General features: G+C 39.3%; 1 protein-coding gene across 1 annotated transcript in view; it reads right to left on the bottom strand.

The window, feature by feature from the left end:
- Nucleotides 1-1,290: 1,290 nt before the first annotated feature.
- LOC145988919 (putative aminopeptidase PLBD2) overlaps nt 1,291-22,336 on the bottom strand; it is a 47,131-nt gene continuing 26,085 nt past the window's right edge. Inside the window, exons 5-6 of the mRNA XM_083124217.1 lie at nt 18,009-18,234; nt 1,291-2,525 (exon numbers count right to left, since the gene is read on the bottom strand). Of these exons, the coding sequence (XP_082980343.1) occupies nt 1,776-2,525; nt 18,009-18,234 (976 nt within the window). The 3' untranslated portion in view covers nt 1,291-1,775. The remainder of the gene's footprint in view (nt 2,526-18,008; nt 18,235-22,336) is intronic.

The following is a 22,336-nucleotide window of genomic DNA, read 5'->3' as shown; positions in this document are numbered from 1 at the left end:
GTTCCTCTAAAGGCACAGTTGCCACATGACCAGTTTTCCCGAAAAAAACAGGCAACCATTTGTTTCGATGTGCTTCGAGTGCAAACAACTTTTGTTGGATTGGGTTATCTTGAAACACCCATACAGTCGACTGCTGTTTACGTTCCGGCTCATATGCATATATCCATGATTCGTCACCTGTTACAATCTTATATACGTCTTTTGAAGCACCACGATTGTATTTATTGAGCATTTGTTTGCACCAATTGACGCGAGCGTCTTTTTGAGTTTTTGTCAAATTGTGTGGGATCCAACGAGAACATACCTTTCTCACAGCTAAATGATCATGTAATATTTTATATATGCTGGTGGAACTGATGCCTATGGTTGCCTCAATCTCACAGTATGTCACATGACGATCTTGCAGTATTAGGTTTTGCACAGCATCAATATTTTCTTGAACAACAACTGATTTTAAACGACCTTCGCGAATCTCGTCGGTGAGCGAATGGCGGCCACGATTAAATTCGTTATACCAGCGTTTCACAGTGGCAAAGGATGGGGCTTCATCGCCAAATGTGGAAGTAAGTTGATCGATGCACTCTTGTCTTGATAATCCACGTTCAAAATCGTAAAAAATCATCGCACGAAAATGTTCACGAGTTAATTCCATTTTATTGTTGTCGTGCAATCTCCAAGGCAACATAAACAACACAAATGAAGCTATTGACAAAACATTTGAAATACGTTATGGTCAATAATGCCAGACGATTCCGTGCAAACGTCAAATCGCGCCTAACTTCAATCAGTGTTGCCAAGGCTCAAAATATAAATAGTGACCCTTGTATAATTTATGGGTTTCTGGACCTTTAACAACCATGCTTATTTCTGTTTGTTTCATATTAAATGAGTATTATTATTATAGTTTATTTTACTCAATTGTTTTTGGCATTATGTTTTATCACAGAAATTGTCCACAGCTCTAAAGAATATTGTTCTACTTCTTGACAAAGATTCAATATTCACAACATCTAGATTATGTCATCTTGGAAATAATCTTATTTTACACCGATCTTCATTGTTCCATAACAATCAGCATCAAAAATATATATTTCGGTATGTGAAAAAATATGGCCATCACAATATATGTTAGTCGACTATGACTATCATGTAAGTGCTATAATGAAAATGTCTTTTACAGGAATGCACTGTAGATGCCTGACAGGACTTCAATATTATGAAGAAATATCAATGAAAACATAATGGTGTACAATTGGGGGTGTAAAAAGATAATCGCAAATATCTCATCAGCCCCCCCCCCCAACACTTTATATAGGGAGATTATATTTTGCCTGTTCTTATTCTAAAATGTGCACACGAATATTTAAACAATATCTCATTCCAATCTAACCAATTTTAACGACAATATGCATTTTCTAAAAATTGCAAGCAACACAAAGTATGAGATAATTTCATGGTAATATTGCAAAATGTGTGTACAACTAGAAGTCATAAATGTATAGATTCTCTCAATTATACCCCTTTGGCGTAAATATTCAGGTCTTTATTACTTTAGGAAAGGGTAACCTAGTACACACATTCACTGGCAAATTTGTAGCCATATATAGTATTTACATAAAATGAGAAAAAACAAATGTCCTTTGCATAATTGTGTCCAAATGACCCAAAAATGCTAATGTAAGATGGATTAGGAGAGATTAAAATCATTGGTGTATTAGTAATAAATATGTATCTGGAACCTTTACTTATTGACTTCCCCTCATACATATACTAACTTACGTAAAGCTCCATTTAGTTTGGACAGGTTTGAATGCCCACTTATCTGGATGCCCTACATGGGGTGTGGTGATTCCAAAATCCGTTTTGCTCCATTCGAAAGGCGGAAGATCGTCCCACGTTGGTCCAGATATTGCAACAAACTGCAGATTCAGGAACATACTCGAGTCCGTCATCTTCATATCAGTTCCACCAATTGAGCTATGCCCGAGTGCACCGAATGGGTAGGTTCCATTCTTAGGATTCAAGTCATTTCTGGCCGAAATAGCATTGTCAGCACTGTAAGGTGGTGTGCAATTGCACTTTGAGAGTGGATCCACCTTGAAGTTGTTGTATCTCATCAACTTTATCATGCTTTCCGTGTCTGTGACTTTTACGTGGTCCCTTTTGAAGATAAGAGCCCTTGGGCTTTTGTCGTAGGAGAAAAAGTCTCCATACTTCTCCACCATCGGAGGCACTCCACTGAGCTGGAATATATCAGGGTAGAAAGGAATATTGTAGCTAGGCCAATAGGACTGTTCTCGCAAAACGTCCGTTTTGTCGGAGGCATGCACCACTCCGGGTATCTGTTCCAGTACCCACAGCAGATTGTCCTTCAGTTCACGTCGCTGAGGCTTGAACAGCTTGTAATCCACAACCATCCACTGGTTGTTGTAGGTTCCACTGTTGTACTGGCTGAAGATTTTAGACCAAGCACGGCCATTTTCTGCCAACCGGTTGGCAACCATGGTCCTTACACTTTCAGACACCTGTAAAATAAACAAGATGTGTGTAAGCCAAGATCTCCCCATGTTAAGATTAATATGTGAAGACGTTGCATTAATACAAATTTCATAACCATTTTACCCTGATCATACAAAATTACAGAAATGCTATTTCATATTTACTTTAAGATACAGGGTGGGGCTGAAAAATGATATAACACAGTAAATAATAAGAGTTCGTCTTTATTTATGTGCTAGCCTTACAGCCATATGTATGCCATTATTATTGAAAACAAATATGATTTACACCAACATTAATTGCGGAAAAGAAAAGTGCAAATTTGGTCCCATTTTGGTCCACACACCGCCAGTGTCAGTTACTGAAACTTCTCTTTTCTTGGAAAAAAAAATCTGCCGATTGTTGTTATTACATCTCGTCGCATGGTGGGGTGTGGAAGGGAGGTGGTGGGGATTCCACTCCTTACTAGCTCACATTTCAGTCACCATGGAGCCATGCTTTCGTTGTTGAAATGCCATTTGCCAAATGTTATTTTCCACACTTAGTGTTGGTGTAAATCATATTTCTGTTTCAATAATAATGGCTTGAGCATTTCACTGTAAGGCTAGCACATAAATAAAGACAAACTCTTTTTATTTACTGTTAAATATCTCTTTAAAAATCATCAGGTTTTTTGCCCCACTCTGTATAAGCAGAACGGACAAAAAGTATACCCCTGCATGAGAAATATAGTTCATGTTTGCGTTTACAAACTGGGAGGTAGGTCTGTATTATTTTTATTATCTCGTAATGAGTTGAGCACTTTGGTTGAGTTGATCAAAGAAAAGGAATTACCTTTTAGTAATTTACAATGCAAAATTAGGGTACATGAATAATATTTCACGCTCATAAAACTATAATAAAATGACAAATACCTAGTCATATCATAAATTCTGATACAAAGTTTACACAGAGATGGTAACACTGGTTGCCAAGGTAACCCCGCAATGTTGGTTCAAACAACAACTAGTATCATTGTGTGTTTGGCTGTGGTAGCGGAAAGGTGAATTTAACTGCGAGTCGAATGGAGTGGGGTGTATATGAGAACCGTGTGGCAGTAATCGCACTGCACAAAGTTGGCAAATCACCATCGGACATTTTCAACACCCTGAAAAAGCTGAATATCAGCAGGATGTTCGATAATTCGGACAATCAACAGATATTGTGACACAGGGACAATTGAGGACCGCCCCAGGAAAGGTAGCCCTAGCAGCGTGAGGAGCCAGAAGCTCGTGAAAACAGTGGCAGCGCGGATTCGACAAAATCCTGTCAGGAAACAAGCAGTGATGGCTCAAGAGCTTAACATTTCGAAAATGTCGATATCGCGTGTGCTCCGAAGTGACCTAGGACTCCGCACTTATCGGCGAAGTACTGGTCACTTCCTCACTCCACAGCTTAAGGTCCAGAGGGAGCAGAAAACAAAAAGACTCCTTCAGCGTTACGCAAATGGTGGCCACAGGAGGATCCTTTTCACGGACGAAAAAATCTTCACGATTGAAGAGTCTTACAATCGTCAAAACGACCGTGTTTATGCCTCAACATCCCACAGATCCTCAGAGGCCATCATCCCGCCTCAGTGATGGTTTGGTGGGGGTTTCGTACAATGGCACAAATGATCTCCACTTCTGTGAACATGGTGTGAAAACATCTGCAAAAGTGTTGGAGCCACTTGTGAAATTGTTGACCCGCACCATGTTCAACAATGAGCCGTGGAGCTTCCAGCAGGACTCAGCACCGGCCCACAAGGCAAAAACCACACAGGAGTGGCTTCAGAGGAATGTGCCCGATTTCATTGCTCTGGCTGATTGGCCCTCCAGCAGCCCCAACCTCAGCCCATTGGACTACAGGTTGTGGTCCGTTTTGGAGGGCATGGTCTGTAGGAAGACGCATCCAAACCTTGCATTCTCTTGTGAAGGCAGTGGTGGACTTTCCCCTCGAGACCATGCATGCTGCGATTGATGACTGGCCTCAGAGACATCGGGCCTATGTGAAGGCCAGACATGGCCGTTTTGAACAGTGATTGGTGCTCTGTGTTGGCAAGACCTGTACCTTTGTAATATCCAAATATTAATACATTACCTTGCTCACTGTGCCTGTAGTTCATTATTAACTTTGTAACAGAATTTATGATATGACTAGGTATTGCAGACCATTCACTGAAATATTGGGATCAGTAAAATTATTGGTAATTTTCACACAAATTGATATATACAAACATTTGTGAATAGGTGCTTAAGGAGGATCATGAATATAAAGTGGCCTGATAAAATTACAAATGAGAAACTTTGGAATATCACAAATCAGAAACTAATCATACAACAAATAAAGAAGAGGCAATGGATCAGGCACACCCTGAGAAAACCAGATTGCTCAACAGAAAAGGATGCTTTGGATTGGAACCCCAAGGAGCATGAAGGAGAGGACGCCCCAGATGTTCATGGAGAAGGACAATCGAGCAGGAGCTGCTGCAACAAGAGAAGACGTGGCTGGAGGTCAAGAGTTTGGCAAAGAATCGGACAAGATGGAAATGCTTCACGGAGGCCCTACGCTCCACTAGAGCGATAGGAAATAAGAGAGAAAATCACACAAACTGATACAATGACATATATGTATGCTAATACCAATACAGTAGCGATCAATCTGTCTCATCCACACTTTTTAGCACGTATGTTGATGTCTCAACCAGCGAAACCATGACTCGACTTCTCACACATTTTAAACTTGCCCAAATTATACGAGGGTTGATCAGATAGTAATGCACAACATTTTTTCTTTCTCGGAAACTATTTAATCAAAGTGTATGAAAATCACTCACGGTGTAACTGAATGTTTCCTCTACGGATGTTTCTCTACATAAACTCCATCAACGTTTACGGCCTTACGCCAGTGCATAAGGGCATAAATTCCTTCCCTGCACACTTTGTTCATGTAGTTATGTTCTCACTGCTCAAATCATGCTCACAATATGTTCAAACCTTGTTCCACGCAGTGCATCCATCTCTGGCCCAAACACATGAAAATCTGATGGTGCCAGATCAGGACTATAGGGGATGAGGGCTGCACAGTGCAACCAAATTTTGGGGATTGCTTCCTGGGTTCGGTGGCTTGTACTTGGTTTTGAGACTTCAAATACCCCCCCCCCCCCAAAATGGCGTCTCTTGTTGTGTGACGTCTACCTAGTGAGCTCGTAATTATTTTGTAGTTTTAGTGGTAATAAGGTTAAAAGTATCATTATCTTATAGAATATATGGTATATGAAGAGCAGCGATAAGTAATAAGATATTTGAAGAGCCCAGGAAACTGAAGCAAGAAAAGTAAGTAGCAAAAATGTTGCCATGCACAAACTGTGAAGATCTGTGAGCTGAACTTGCCAGCAAAAACGAAATTATAAGGATTCTAGAAGCCGATCTCTTACTGCTCAAAGAAAATGAAGTGTGTGAAGAAACTGTGTGTGCATATCAAGAAAAATGGAGTGATGTAGTTAAATCACATTCATTGCGTTGCAAAAACTCCCATCTGCCGAGCGGAACTTATTGTGGAAAAAATTTCCCACGTGCAATACTGGTACACAAGAATCAGTGTTACAAGACTTTGCAGAAGGAAAAACTTCCAACAACGACAAAGAATCTGGAGCAATAAAGAAATCCGTCACAAAGCGGGCATGCAGCTACAAAGTACAAGTATGTAACAATGGATCAAAACGTGTGAAAGGCAATGATACTAACAACATAAGGAACATTGTCATATACGCAGATAGTCATGGGCGCAATCTAGCTCCACAAATACATGGACTTACACCAAACATGTGCTGCAGTGCTATTGTGAAACCTAGTGCAAGGACTGAAGAGGTCACAAAAACAGTAGTTGAAGATGCAAAAACGCTGGGTGCAAAGGATAATGTGGTCATAATAAGTGGTACAAATGACGCCTCAAGAAACAACGCAGATGCCATCATCCCAAATCTGTTAAATACTTTACGAAGTCTAAATCACACTAACATAATCATTGCAAATATTCCCCACCGCCATGACTTAATGAAAAGCTCGTGTGTAAATTCAGAAATTACCAAAGTAAACCGTAAATTAGAGAAAGTATGTAAAGCCTTCAAAAATATCAAACTTTTGGATCTAAACTCAATGGACAGGGCACTCCAGACGCAGCACGGCTTGCATTTTAACAGAAGAGGAAAAAATTGCATTTGTCAAAGGATCATGGATATAGTTAATGAAGATTATACAGACTGTTCTACCATCCCTCTCCCTTGGAAGCAAACCCCCTCTACAGTGAACGTGGAATACAACACACTGCTAATTACATGCAACGGTGGTGATAGTGATAGAGAAATGTTTCAAGAAATGCCAGATGCAGGCAGTGGTGATGATCGTCATAGTTATATGGAAATATATCATAAAGTGCCAAATGCATGCAATGGTGTTAATGGTGGTAGAGATGTAGAAAAAATTCAGAGTTCAAAGATAAATACACCACGTACATTAAGATCCTCAGAAAGGGTAAAGTGTGTGCCCCAAAAATGGAATGAAGATTTTTTATGGTAAGTCGTAACAAAAGTGAAAGAAGAAATCTAGAGTGTCTAAAGCAGCCAAGTGGTAATTTTAGCGTTGCTCATTGTAATGTGCGGTCTCTTGTACCAAAAATTGATGAACTACAGTGTGTTACATTACTGCATGATTTTGATATTGTCGCAATCTCTGAAACCTGGACTGATGCCTACATGCCAATGGCATCTATCAACCTACCAGGGTATCAGATCGTGAAAAATGATCGGATGCATAAAACCGGAGGGGGCATTGCCATTTACATGAAAACAGAACTGAACTTTCGCATTGTAGGTTATAACACTGGGCAACAAAAAAAAATATTTGGAAAATCGTCTAGGGTTTTTCAGCTGAATTAGACTAATTTTGATGCCCTGAGTCCGAAAATGACCTTGGTTTTGCTCAATCAGGTCAGGATTTTTTTCTACAGAAATTTCAAAAAAATCTGTTTTTCGTAAGAAAATCTAATTTCTGCTGATAAACCCCTGACAATTTTTTCCGTTTCCCTCAAGAAATAAAAGTCAACGTATCCAAATTAATTCATTATTTATTTACTACATTAAATTTGATAAGCATAATCATAATATAATAAGAATGAGCGTTACATGACACAAAAGTTCAGAGTTCAAGGCAGATATCGGCGTTTCTTCGATTTCCGTGTGTGAGCAGCTGCTGGGTTGTCTCTCTTCAGCGACCAGCAGTAGTCCGCCAGCATGACTGCGTCCCACCTCCCCTGGTACCTCTCCTCCATTTGGCGCATGTCCTGATGGAACCTTTCTCCCTGCTCGTCGCTCATCGCCCCAAGATTTTCAAAACCAGTCCATGTGTGAGAACAGGAAGTGCATCTTTATACTCATCAAACACCCGAGTTTTTGGAAGGCCTCTATCATGCTGCTGATGAGTGTGGCGTGGTTTGGTGCCTTCGTGTTCCCCAGGAAGTTGTTCACCACCTGCACAAACGATTTCCAGGCGGCGCACTCAAGCGTGTTCATGGAGTTTTGGAACTCAGTGTCCTGTATGAGCTGCCGTATCTGTGGGCCATCAAAAATGCCGGCCTTGAGCTTCTCAATGGTCAGTCGAGGAAATGCTCGGCACATGTAGTTGAAGCACCTCCCATCCTTGTCCAGAGCGCGCGTGAACTGTTTCATTAACCCAAGCTTCATGTGTAGCGGTGGGATCAATATCTTCTCCCGGTCAACAAGAGGTTCGTTTATGATGTTTCTCGCCCCAGGTACTAACTGCTCTCGCGCCGGCCACTCTTTCTTTACATAGTGCTGGACTCTGTCTCGACTGTCCCACATACATATAAAGCATGGGTACTTCGTGAACCCGGACTGCTGACCTAGTAGAAAGTTCACCATCTTGAAGTCGACGCAGATCATCCATTGGTGCTGCTTATATTGGACTTTGTCAAGCACATACTTCACTGCTTCATATTTCTCTTTGAGAGTTGTGGAGTGCGCAAGAGGGATTGAGGCGAACTGGTTCCCGTTGTGGAGGAGCACACACTTCAAAGAGCGCTTGCAGCTGTCAATGAAGAGTCGCCAATCTGTCGGATCGTATGTAGGAGTGCCGAGTTTATGAAGAAGACCGGCGACATCTCGGCAGTACACGAGGTCTTCCTCCTGGCAGAAGTAGCCCATGTACTCCTCATGCCTTCTACGGAAGAAAGTGATACGCGCGTCCTCGCCAAGTAAATTTTTCTCTTTGAGTCTGGAGGCCAACAGCTCGGAGGAAGTCTTCGACAAGCTGAGATCCCGAATCAGATCATTCAGCTCACATTGTGAAAAGGGCTGCGGACCATCTTGTGTTTCATACTCCTGTTCTGTATCTCCTACGTCGTCTGAAGTGGTGGCCTCGTCGTCGGTGTGAGGAAGCTGTGGGAACGCTGGTACAGGTATTTCTTCGCAGTGAGCAACTGGACGGCGGGCAGATGGAAGGTCGGGGTACTGGAGGATGTGCCGATTCTTCCGGTTGATGCCAGTAGTATTGATGGCGCAGAAGTAACAATCCGATGCATGGTCAAGCGGCTCCCTCCAAACCATCGGAATCCCAAACTTCAGTGAAGTTTTGGCGCCCTTAGTCCACCGCCTGAGGTATTCCACGCACGTCTTGCACACCGTGTGCGGTGCCCAGGACTTATCTTGGTCACCTAGCTTGACTTTAAAGTACGCCTGGTATGCGTGCTTCACGAATCTTGTGATGTTCTTCCTGTCCGCTGACAGCGTGTATTCTCCGCAGATGTAGCAGAAAACGTCAGGATTATTCCTGCATGAACGTCGCGCCGAAGCCATCTGAAAGTAATAAATAATATTATATTATTATAATATATATATATATAAATTAAGTGGTGTGAAAGTAATTAAAAAATATTATATTATAATATTATAAAATATATATATAAATTAAGTGGTGTGAAAGTAATTAAAAAATATAGGACACTTCGACCCCTGCTGTAGCTCAAAAGGTTGACCTGATTGAGCAAAACCAAGGTCATTTTCGGACTCAGGGCATCAAAATTAGTCTAATTCAGCTGAGAAACCCTGGACGATTTTTTGCCTGTTACCCAGTGTAATGATTTGGACAATGGCAGTGATGTTGAATATATCAGTATTATTGTAAATAATAATAGTAAGAGAATAGGTGTGTGTATTATATATAGAGCACCAAACATAGCGTACACAAAACTCTCCATTGTAGAAAATCTACTCTCTGAGCTATACCCTTGTGTAGACACCCTCTTGCTGCTGGGTGACACACACTGTGACTTCTTAAAACACGAATCGGACACTATGTATTTAAAAGCAATTTTTAACACATTTGGCCTGACTCAAATAATCGACAAACCCACTCGAATCACAGCAAATAGTACGACACTCTTAGACTTCATAGCAATAGATAATACTGAGCTTGTTCACGGGTCGAATGTTGAAAACCCTATAGGTACCTCTGACCACTGTCTCAAATATGTATCGTTGGTTTGTGAGAAGCCCATAAAGCAGATGAAATACGTTACATATCATGACTTTTCTCATTTTGATAGTGATAAATTTGAAAATGATATGAAAGCCGTAGATTGGGAATTGCTGAAACCTATCCATGATATTGAAGACAAAATAAACTATTTTAATTCAAAAGTCATCAGCGTCTTTGAAATTCATGCACCTACTAAAACGGCAAGGGTAGGTAAACAATTACAAGGCAGGAAAAGAAAGCATATTTCACATCCCATATAAACAGCAGAAATATGAACACGTGGTACCTGGCAAAAATTAAAAGATTTAGGTATTGTTGATAAAACTACAAATAATATTGATCAGGGTGGATACAAACAAGCAGAAATGAAATTCCCTGACTTTTCCAGGTTTTCCAGGACAAAATTTACATTTTTCCATGACAATTACAAACTAAACAAAATCGATGTTTTTGCAAATGGAAATAATAAACTCATACAGACCCACGTATGGTTTTGTTAAGTACCAATATTATCTTCTATGAAATTGACTTAATTTCTGTATTCTCTATGACATGAATTCAAACTGCAATATAGTGAATTTGGAAAATTATTACAATTCACAAGCTACGGAAGGATTACGGAATTTTGTCATATGCAGTAAGTTTAAAATAAAATACATGATTTTAAAGTTACGACTAAATGAGATAAGAGTGAAGAGAGATTGATTAAGAAATACAATTTGTAATTTATCAGTCTCCTTATACATTCTCGGTATTATATGTTGATATTTTCACTGAGGTTTGGAACCCTCTGCTTGCAAGAACCATGAGTGCGGACTCATTTTTCAATGCATAAAGCTACTTCTCTCTTCTCTGTAAAGCAAACAACTAACTCTTGCATATAAGTGAAACAATTGAATCGAACAAAATAAAGTGTCATATTTCCAGTGAGATAGTTCCAGTCTTTGCTGTCAGACACATATACCATGGACATAAAAAAATTAGTGCCATGCTACGACAAATGCCAGAACAACGGTGGTGATTATGCCGAAAATTAGGTTAGGACTCACTGTTACTAATGCAATAAATTACAACTGATATTCTTGTTTTATTTATACCTAATCGGCAGAGACTTTGATATTTTGTTATTTTTTTTCAAATTGGTGTATTTTCTTATTTTTTTATTTTTTACTATACGGTGTTATTTTCCCCAAAATTCACATTTTCATTTTAGCGCATTTTCTGGTAAATATCTGAAATTATGCCTTCATGGTGTTTTAAAACTACTGTTTCAAATTGTAAGTCACATGGCTTACGCCTCTTCGTGAGAGTTTGATATCTTGAAAGTTATTTTGGGAAAGTTATTTGCCATACCCCTTTTTTAATTTTAAGGTAAGGATTTTTAGATAATGGAATTTTCCCCGTATATAATGAAGGGTGCATAATGACCATTAGTGGCGACGCACCCAAAAAATTAAAATCAATCAATCTCACGTGACAGATACCGATATATTATGGCACCAAAAATTGGCAATATCTTTTTTTGACTTGTTAGTGTTACGTTTGCCAAAATTCGCGTTTTTGTTTTAGAACATTTATCTGCCAGATATACCGAAACTTAATACTCCATTGTGCTTTTAAACTATTATTTTAAATTGTAGGTCACATGGTCTACGTATTTTCGTGACAGTTTGATATGTTGGGACAGATTTTTGAGGAAGTAAAAGTAAAGTGCTCACCTGCACTTTTCCATGATGGTGTACAGGGGTGTGGAGTTAAGGCCCCACACTTTCTTGATCACGGGCGAAGGTGGGTGGGTGCCGGAGCAGTTTGAATAGGTGGAAAACATCCCGGTTCACCCCTGCAGGGGATCGACCCCGGGTCCCTCGCATAGTAGTCAGATGCCCTAACGACTGAGCTCCATTATTACTCGCTCGACAAATGCTGATGGTGCGCACTTAGCTTGGTAATTCAAAACATATCCCTTGCGACAAATACGAAGATGTGGCTCTCGTGTGATGGTAGATACACACTCGATCTCCTGTTAGAACCCTGCCATGCAAATGGTTTCAAAAAAAATTGAAAAAATCATGGGAAATACATGATTTAATGTGGCTGTTGGAATTATTTCATGTACGTATAAGTATAACTCTATAGTTTACTCTTGAGTAAAATGTTGGAAAACTTGCATGTTCAATGTACACAAACATGGCCTAGAAAAGACAAGAATGTTGGATTTCATGGATTTTTCGTTGTTTTAGGACATTTCTTTAAAAAAACCCGCTAAAAACACCAACAATTCGCATTTTATGCCAAATTCGCATTATTTCGATATTTCGAAGGGCGAAAAATTTAGCAGGGCTGGCAGAGAAAAGCCAATTCTTGAAGAAAGTGATTTGCTTTTATGATTGAATGATTCGAGTAAATATGATAATAAAATATTTACGTATTTATTATTAGTATTTTATTTCATAATATTGGACATTAACTTCACTCAGTGAGAGATTAATGACCATCTCTCACGATTTTAAACAGACAGGACAGAGAGTGGCGTTAATTTCATTGAAATACTAGTGTTGCAGTAAATTTGAGGTTGCGAGCATGCACTTGCCAATTTTTATAACGTTCACCAATGCAGATTTATGTTTCACTTTTTAGTGATAGCATTCAATATATATCCCGTTTAGTTGGATTCTTCTTGATATCTATAAATAGTGCAATGTCATTGTAAACGTACGTATGTTAACTTGTGCGAAACCAGTAATACGTCAGGATGATGAAAGAAAACCTTCGTAAGTACTGCTACATTAAATAAGGTGAAGTGAGCCAGAAAAGTAATACAATTCCAGCAGCATATTTGCAGTCTAAAGCTCTTCTTGTTAATGCATGCGATTTTTGTTGGATGTTGCAGTCCATGCAATTTCTGTCGCATGTTGTAGTGAGATACTTTGTCGGGTGGTGATATTCGACAAAAATAGTATGTGTCAATGGAACCTATTTGTTTCCATGTTCCTTCAGTTTGATCAACAAAATGCCTTACTACGACATCCGACAACTATCGGACGGCGCCAGCCGCTCCTATCCCCTCCAACTGTTGACAAGTCCCCTTACTACTCCTATACGGACAAGAAAAAATGATAATTCAATGCATTTTCCACGTAATATTTAGAGGCTTAACCTTTACTCTCCCGGTGATACCATATGGTATCATCGTGCTGATTACGAAATGAATGTGCTTTTTGGACCTTCGTACTCTTATTTTTGGGTGGAAACTCTGACACAGGTCTGGAGTAAGCCTGGGAAATTCATATTGATAAAAAACCTTTCCCCCTCTCCGCAACATATCCATGCTACATTTCCAAACAGGGTTTCACATTTTGGCTCATTATTCAACTTGTATTGCACCCAGGAACATGAAACATATTTCAATCAATCTCTTTGGAAACGTTCATTCCTTGAAGAGAATACTATGGTTTGCGCCTTCTCCCCAAAATAGCGGGAGAAGAGGGGCAAACTCCAGATTTTTATGTTATTTTTTTTCATTGAAATTCGGTTCGGCGTTGTGAATTGTACACGGTTGCATGCTATGATGTTTTAGCTGCAAAACAAAACTTATCTGAAATAGATTGTTCCGATAGTGCCCAAATTGTAACAATTTTCCTCCAAAAATGCAAATTACCTATTTTTCGTAAAAAAAAACAATATCACATTTTGGCTTATTATTCAACTTGTATGGCACCCAAGAACATGAAATATCTTTCACTCGCTTGATAAATGTCCATTCTTTGAAAATAATACTAAAGTTTGCGCCTTCTCCCCAAAATAGCGGGAAAAGAGGGGGCAAACACCACATTATGTTTTTTCCATTGAAATTCGGGGACGTGTTCCCCCCCCCCCAAGCCCCTCCTCCTCGGTCCGATGTTCTGAATTGTACACGGTTGCATGCTCTGATGTTTTAGCTGCAAAATAAAACTTATCCGAAGTAGATTGCTCCGATAGTGCCCAAGTTATAACAATTTTCCTCCAAAAAATGCAAATTACCTATTTTTCTAAAAAAAAAATCACATTTTGGCTTATTATTCAAGTTGTATGACACCCAAGAACATGAAATATGTTTCATTCTCTTGAGAAATGTCCATTCTTTAAAAAGAATACTAAAGTTCTCGCCTTCTTTCCAAAATAGCGGGAGAAGAGGGGGCAAACACCAATTTTTATGATTTTCCCATTGAGATTCGGAGCACGTGCCCCCACCCCCAAGTCCCCCTTCCTCGGTCCGGTGTTCTGAATTGTACACGGCTGCATGCGCTGATGTTTTAGCTGCAAAACAAAAGTTATCCGAAGTAGATTGCTCCCATAGTGCCAGAGTTATAACAATTTTCCTTCAAAGAGTGTTCGAATTTAAAATTCCCGCCTAGAAGACCGGGCGAGAGAAATTTCTCTCTCTCTCTCTCTCTCTCCTCCTGCCATCACTGGTTTCTGGCACCGTGGTTGTGTTGTGCATAAAAGGGGCCTAAAAGATGAGGCCGAAACTTGCGAACGAGATTTCATGTTCCCGTGCAGAGTTCCATAACGATATCTTTAAATAAGAAATAAATTTAAAAAATTAAAAAAAAATCAATGAAGACGAAATTCCCTGACATTTCCCTGACTTTTTTTGACATCTCAAATTCCCTGACTTTTCCCGGTTTTCCAGGTCTGTCGCCACCCTGATTGATGCCCTTCCATCTAATCTTAGGGATGCAGATGTTATAAACAACCATTTTGTTAGCGTAACACAGAACTTCAATTTTTCTGAAACTCTTATCCAAAAACAGTACAATTACTTCATGACAAACAAGAATGAGAATACCACAGATTTATGTTTCACAATTAAAACAATAACAGAACTTGACATATATATAAGGCAATACATAGTATACACTCAAATGCAGCTGGAGCTGATAAAATCACAGTTAAAATGTTAAAGTTATCGCTTCCCTTTGTACTGCCTGCACTAACACAAATCATCAATTTCTTTATCTGCACTGGAGAATTTCCCTCCTTATGGAAGGAAGCTCACGTAATCCCACTAGCAAAGAAGAAGAATATTCAAAGTCTTGATGACCTTAGACCAATAAGCTTGCTGCCTGTTGTCTCCAAAATTATTGAAAAAGTAGTGTGTCAGCAACTCACCAAATTTGTTGATGCGAACAATATATTACCAGAATTACAGTCAGGTTTTCGCAGTAAACATAGTACTGCCACTGCACTCACAACAGTAGTAGATGACTTCCTTCATTTCATGGATGAACAGAATGCAGTCATACTAGTCCTCTTAGACCTCAGCAAAGCCTTTGATAGTGTACGGCATGATCTACTTTTAGCTAAACTCAGATATTATAACTTCAGCCTATTAGCAATCAAGTGGTTCAACTCGTATCTTACAGACAGACACCAGAAAGTACAAATGCCTGGCACTCCACTATCATTTTCAAAATCTGTGCCAATAAAAACTGGGGTGCCTCAGGGATCAATATTGGGGCCACTATTGTTTACTTTATACACAGCAGACTTATCGAGAGCAATACAAACATGTACATATCATTTCTATGCTTATGACACACACTTACCACGCCAATTAGTTAGACGTGATGTTATGGTCCTCAACGATGGAATAAAAAGAATTTGCGCCTGGTGTGATTCCAATGCACTGATTTTAAATCCCAAAAAATCCACATACATGTTACTGCGGAACAGACAAACAATTACGAACGACAAGTATAACGACATAGTCTTAAAGATACGTGGGACGTGCATACCGCATAAAACAACATCTAAAAATCTGGGTTCGGTAATTGATAGTTCTCTTATTTGGACAGAACACATCAATGGACTGTGTAGAAAATCATTCTATATTCTCAAAAATTTATATAGGTCTCAAAATTATCTAACAGAAAAAGTTAAACTGAAGCTCGTTGAGCTCTTATTGTGGTCACTCTTTGATTACTGTGATGTAGTTTATGGTCCTGGGGTCTCAGTCAGAGATAAAAGGAAAATTCAGGTGATGCAAAATTCTTGTATACGATTTGCATTGAACATAAGAAAATATGAACATATCCTGCCTCATTTGAACACAAAGAAAATGTTAACAATGGACAGAAGAAGGCATCTGCACTATATCACCTTCATAAACAAAATTTTGAAAGTAAGTAAACCAGATTATCTATTTAGAAAACTTAAAATAGGCACTCAAATACACTCACACTTCACATGAGGGCATAACAAACTTTTTACATGTCATTACAGTACCGCCTCCTTCAAATCATCATTCTCGGTAAATGCAGTTTCAACCTGGAATAAATTACCCATAACAATAACTAACCAATCAACACTGCATGCTCTTAAATCCACAGCAAAGGACTATCTACTATGTAAACAGTTTGAATCTAGAAGCACACACAAATAAAAATACATCCCACAATGTATTAATGTCAATGTAAGAATTTGGTATTACTTCATGTCAAATATTTCTATTTTTGCACCATCAAATATTAACAAATATAAGTATATATATATATATATATATATATATATATATATATACTTAAAATTGTCTTTAGAATTAAGTTTTATGTGTATACATATACTCATTAATTGTATCTTTACAGTTCTTATTTGATTTCAAATTGTCCATACATTTTTCTTTCATCTTTCTTACTTATTTACTATTATTATTATTATTTTTGGTTTTGTTTCTTTTTTTCTTATTGGATATATATACCTTTTGTAACTGTAGACTGTATTCTGACAAGGGTTAGGTGGGAGAACAGCGTATGCTGAACCTCGCCCCCTCAATAAAGATATATTATTATTATTATTGCTCTACATATCACTGACGGAAAGCTGAATGGCCAACTGCCGATTTGTGATGCACAGGAATAATATCATTGGCATGCTGGAACATGTCTGGGCTGGTGGCTGTGGCAGGAAGCCCAGACGACGGAACTTATCCTAGATATTATGCAAAATACATAATTTTCATATTTTTGCTACAGCATTGTGGGTAGAAATGGGTTGTATTATTAAATGGTTGTCTTATGTGAAATTATGAATGTGTTAAACCAAAACTCAGATTGAAATGAAAATCATCATCATCATCCTTCGCCGTTTCCTGCCTCTGGCTGGATCGGCATAGAAGTCAAGCCTCTCCATTTTTTCCTGGTCTTCCACCACTCCTCTCTTTCCAAGGTGTTCCAATCTTGTCCTCTTCTCCTAACACTCTCCGAAATCCACAGACATCTTGGTCTTCCCCTTGGCCTTATTCCCACCCCTTGTGCATTGTAAGCTCTTACTGGTAGTCTTTCTGCATCCATCCTCTTCATGTGTCCAAATCATCTCATCTGTGCCTGATCTATCCTGTCCTGAAGCTTCACCACCCCCACTGTTTGTCCGATCTCCTCATTCCTTATTCTATCCCTTCTAGTCTTCCCCAACATACTCAAATTTCATCTCCACTGCCTGCATCTTTCTTTTGTCTCTCTCTATCATTGTCCAAGTCTCTGCTCCATACATACTTATTGGCACATAGTATGTATATTACCTTCTTGCATTTCATAGGTACATCCCTGTTCTATATTAATCTTCGAATGCTTTGACATAGTCCACCACCCATTTGTCCTCTTCTGTTTACCTCCTCATCTATTCTTCCATGAAAATATATATGTTAAAAATTATCAGTATTATGAAATACTTTGAATTGTTACAAATTTCAAGTATTTGTACTAGTATTAGCGGGAATAGATAAGAGTATCGCTAGTAGTATTGGTATCAGCTCTAATTTTAATATAAAGCTTTGGTAGATAGATGTGGTCTAATTACAATGGATTCCTTACATAAATACATATTTTTAACTATTGTGATCAACATTTAATTCTTACAATGTTTAAGCATGAGTGGGAATTGGGAAGAGTAGTGGCATACCTGACCCAAAGGATTTATGTACTTCCACAAACTGTTGTTGCTGTTTCCAATTGTAGTTTCCACAGTAGCCAAGCCAGAGGAAATCAAGTAGAAATCGTCCCCAGACTGAATGGTTCCTGGATACGAGGAGAAAGTCATGGTGTGTCCTGGAACCACCTTGCTGCTGTTGCTGGTCAGGTGGTACTTGAGGGTGTATCTCTTCAGGATTCTCAGCATAGACTGGTAACTGCAAGAAGTTAATACTCAATTCGAGGATTTACTTCTTTTAACATGTTTGCTTATTTTTATTACATAACAGGAAAGCAATGAAAACTAACTATACTAGCAGAACATAAATGGCAATGTCTCCAACTCAAATTTAGCATGATAAGCAAAACCCAATATGAAGGGTGTCTCCAAAGATGGGGCATTTTGAAACAGAGGTATACAAAAGAGAATAAATACAATGGAACACTAATTTTAAGTTCCTGTATTTTATATTTTCTCGCAATATACATTTAATGTTGATAGTCACAACATAATGAACTGTTATAAAATTTCCCCTGATTTTACATCTTCCTGCATTTTAAGGTTTGTCACCTTGATCCTCTGAAAAATGTAAAACTGAGGCTCCACTTTAGTTGCAAGAGATTTAATCATGGAAATGAAAAGTGCACTGGATGCCATTACATAATTACATACCGCTTAAGAGATGAGTAGGCTTATGTCTTGAAGATGACGACCATTTCTGTGCAAATTTCCTGCAGTCATCGAGGGATATCCTGCATAGCTCAGCGTAGCAAGTCCACAGGAAACAGAGCGATTCTTCATTTGTAGCAGGTCGAGTCAAAAGGATCCGTGAGGAAATCACCCTGATTCCTGTGGAGCTTTGCAGGATGTCCCTGAATGCCTGCAGGAATATTTGCACAGAAATGGTTGTCATCTTCAAGATGTAAACCTAACTATCTTTCTCAGCAGTATGTAACAAATTTGTCGGCGTATAAGAGGCATCTCCTTTTTTGGGACACACTTTTGAGGAAAAAGCTTTATCACGGGGACGTTTAGGTAATTACACTTATATTAATGTTCTACACGTACAACAGACCAAAATTCAGCTTTCACAGAATTAACCCCTCCCTTCCTTGAGACGTGCTCCACGTGCTGGGAGCCAATAATCTGAAACAGCCCAAGTGTGGGAAAATAGGGTGTACACCATACTGTCTATTTTTACTAAGTGCTTGGAATAACTGGACTAGGGATGAGCAAATGGATCCGGATCCGAAAGTTCCGAATCTGGATCCAAACGTTCCAGATCTGGATAAAAACGTTCCAGATCTGGATCCAGATCTGAAAATCTGGATCCAGATCCGAGAGTTTTGTACCTCAATCCCATTTTAATATTACACCACCATAAAACGTATTATGATCTTCGATTACAAATAAATTTTTCATTAGCTAGTCCAACAAGATTTTTTTTCAAGCGTTGAAAATAATTTGCTACACATCGGCTAACCCACTCATGCACAAAAATAATCTTACTTGTTTAACATAAAATGTCAGAGGTGATTTTGTAAATGCCATTGAAACGAATATGTATTCATTCGAATGTATTGGAAATGGAAACACACATAAATGTGAGGCATTTCATTCCAGGATGAAACCTTTAACACATTTAACAAGATAGAAATGTTATACAAAAATTATACAATTGTTCTACAGTTACAGTTTTACAAATTAAAATAAAACATTATAATATATGCAGTGTTATATAATTACAAAGTGTAAGACTAACAAGGGAGGTTATCTAAGTGTCCCCCTCCAATTTCCATGAAACTTGGCAGGTGTATAGAGGGGCCCAAAGGAAGAAATATGTTGTTTTTTTGTTTCGCCTAAAAAACTGTTCTAGGGGGCAACCCCCCTTCCCTCAAATCTCAAGATGAGGACAAATTGAAGTGGGGATCTGACCCCTGTGTCCCTCTCCGATTTCCATGGAACTTGGCAGGTGTATAGAGGGGCCCAAAGAAGAAATATGTGCCTTTTTTGTTTGAGCTAAAAAACCGTTTTGGGGGCAAAACCCCCTCAAATGTCAACATGAGGACAAATTGAAGTGAGGATCTGACCCCTGTCCCCCTCCGATTTCCATGAAACTTGTCAGGTGTATAAAGGGGCCCAAAGGAAGAAATACATGTTGTTTTTTTGATTCGGCTAAGAAACTGTTTTAGGGGGCATTTGACCCCTGTGTCCCCCTCCGATTTTCATGAAACTTGGCAGGTGTATAGAGAGGCCCAAAGGAAGAAATAAGTGTTTTTTTGTTTCGGATAAAAAAACTGTTCTAGGGGGCAACCCCCGTCTCTCAAATGTCAAGATGAGGACAATTTGAAGTGGGGATCTGACCCCTGTGTCCCCCTGCGATTTCCATGAAACTTGGCAGGTGTATAAAGGGACCCAAAGGAAGAAATACGTGTTTTTTTTTGTTTCAGCTAAAAAACTGTTTTAGGGGGCAAAACCTGCCTCAAATGTCAAGATGAGGACAAATTGATGTGGGGATCTGACCCCTGCGTCCCCCTCCGATATCCATGAAATGTGGTAGGTGTATAGAGGAGCCCTATGCCCCCTGTTTCTTCCTATGCCATATTTACGTGGTTTCGGGGTCAGATCCCCACTTCAATTTCTCCTCGGATCACACCCCACTTCAATTTCTCCTCATCTTGACATTTGAGGTGGGTGGGGTTGCTCCCTAAAACCGTTTTTTAACTGAGACACAAAAACATGTACTTCTTCCTTTGGTCCCCTCTATACACCTGCCAAATTTCATTGAAATCGGAGTGGGACACAGGGGTCAGATCCCCGCATCAATTTGTCTTCATCTTGACATTTGAGGGGGTTTTGCCCCCTAAAACCGTTTTTTTTTTAGCTGAAACACAAAAACACGTATTTCTATACACCTGCCAAGTTTCATGGAAATCGAAGGGGGACACTTAGATAACCTCCCTTGTAAGTGTATTAATTACAAATCGCGCACGCATGAACACACTATATATATGCCGGGTGAGTTTTTTAGCTTGACACAACGAAATATCTCGAAGGGGCTCATCCAATGATGCCAAACTCCACCCCCCACCACACCTCCTGGGGGTGAGGCAAAGGGCAACTTTCAAATCTCAAATGGGAACCCCCATTTTTTATTGCAGATTCAGATTCTCCAGACAAAAATACGTAGGTTTTGTCTAAAACTTTTTTTTTGGATTTGTGATAGATGGCGCTGTAATTGCAAAAATAAAATATTGAGGATATGGTAGAAAATGCACTTTTAATCGCAAAATGACGTGAGGCATGTTGAATTTTTATAAGAAACCACATTTAGCATAACCCAGGAACAACGATGTGGACGTAACAGTATTTTGTTCCCATCGGGGTGCTTTTGTAAGGTGAGTCCTGTTGCCTCTCACCATTGGGGTGCTTGTTTGAGGTGAGTCCCCTCACCTCTCACCATCGGGGTGCTTGTTTTAGGTGAGTGCCCTTGCCTCTCACCATCGGGGTGCTTGTTTGTAATAATCATTTTACAATAAGTGCTCGAAAATGTCACCTCCCACTTCCATACACTGATTTATCTGCACTTGGAATGATTGGACACAACTGAAAGCGTTCCCGGTGTAATCTTTCGACATGCATTGGTGATTCGCTCAATCATGTTCTCACTCGTTGTTGGCAGTTCATGATAAACTTCACTCTTCACTTAGCCCCACAATCAAAAGTCAGGCGAAGTAAGATCTGGCGATCTTGCAGGCCAAGACACTGAACCACCTCTTCCGATCCACCGACGGTTGTACATTCGATCTAATACTTCCCGTGCTGCAACGAAATAATGTGCTGGACAACCATCATGTTGCAACCACATTGTTTGTCGCACGTCTAAGGGAAGGTCTGCAAGCAATACTGGAAGTTCATTCTGCAAGAAGTTTCGATATTTCTCACCATTTAAGTTCCCATCGATAAAATATGAACCAATAAGTTTATCGCCAATTATTCCACACCAAACATTTACATTCCAAGGGCACTGATGTTCAACTTGGCGTAACCAATGCAGATTTTCGACACTCCCATAATGCATGTTGTGTCGATTAATCGTACTGTGGTTTGTAAAAGTCGACTCGTCAAAGAACAAAACTCTAGTAAAGAAATTGGGGTCTCCTTGTATTTGCTGAAGCGCCCATTGACAGAATGTCACTCGGTTCTGAAAATCATCGCCATGAAGTTCTTGATGCAACGAAACATGAAGCGGATGATATTTTCTACGCTTCAGTATTTGGCACACAGTAGTCTGCGAAATTCCCGATTCACGACTTATT

Source organism: Lepisma saccharinum, chromosome 6 (assembly GCF_977018435.1).
Source record: "Lepisma saccharinum chromosome 6, izLepSacc3.1, whole genome shotgun sequence".
Taxonomy (NCBI): Eukaryota; Metazoa; Arthropoda; class Insecta; order Zygentoma; family Lepismatidae; genus Lepisma; species Lepisma saccharinum.
This window is presented reverse-complemented; position numbering and strand designations above follow the sequence as displayed.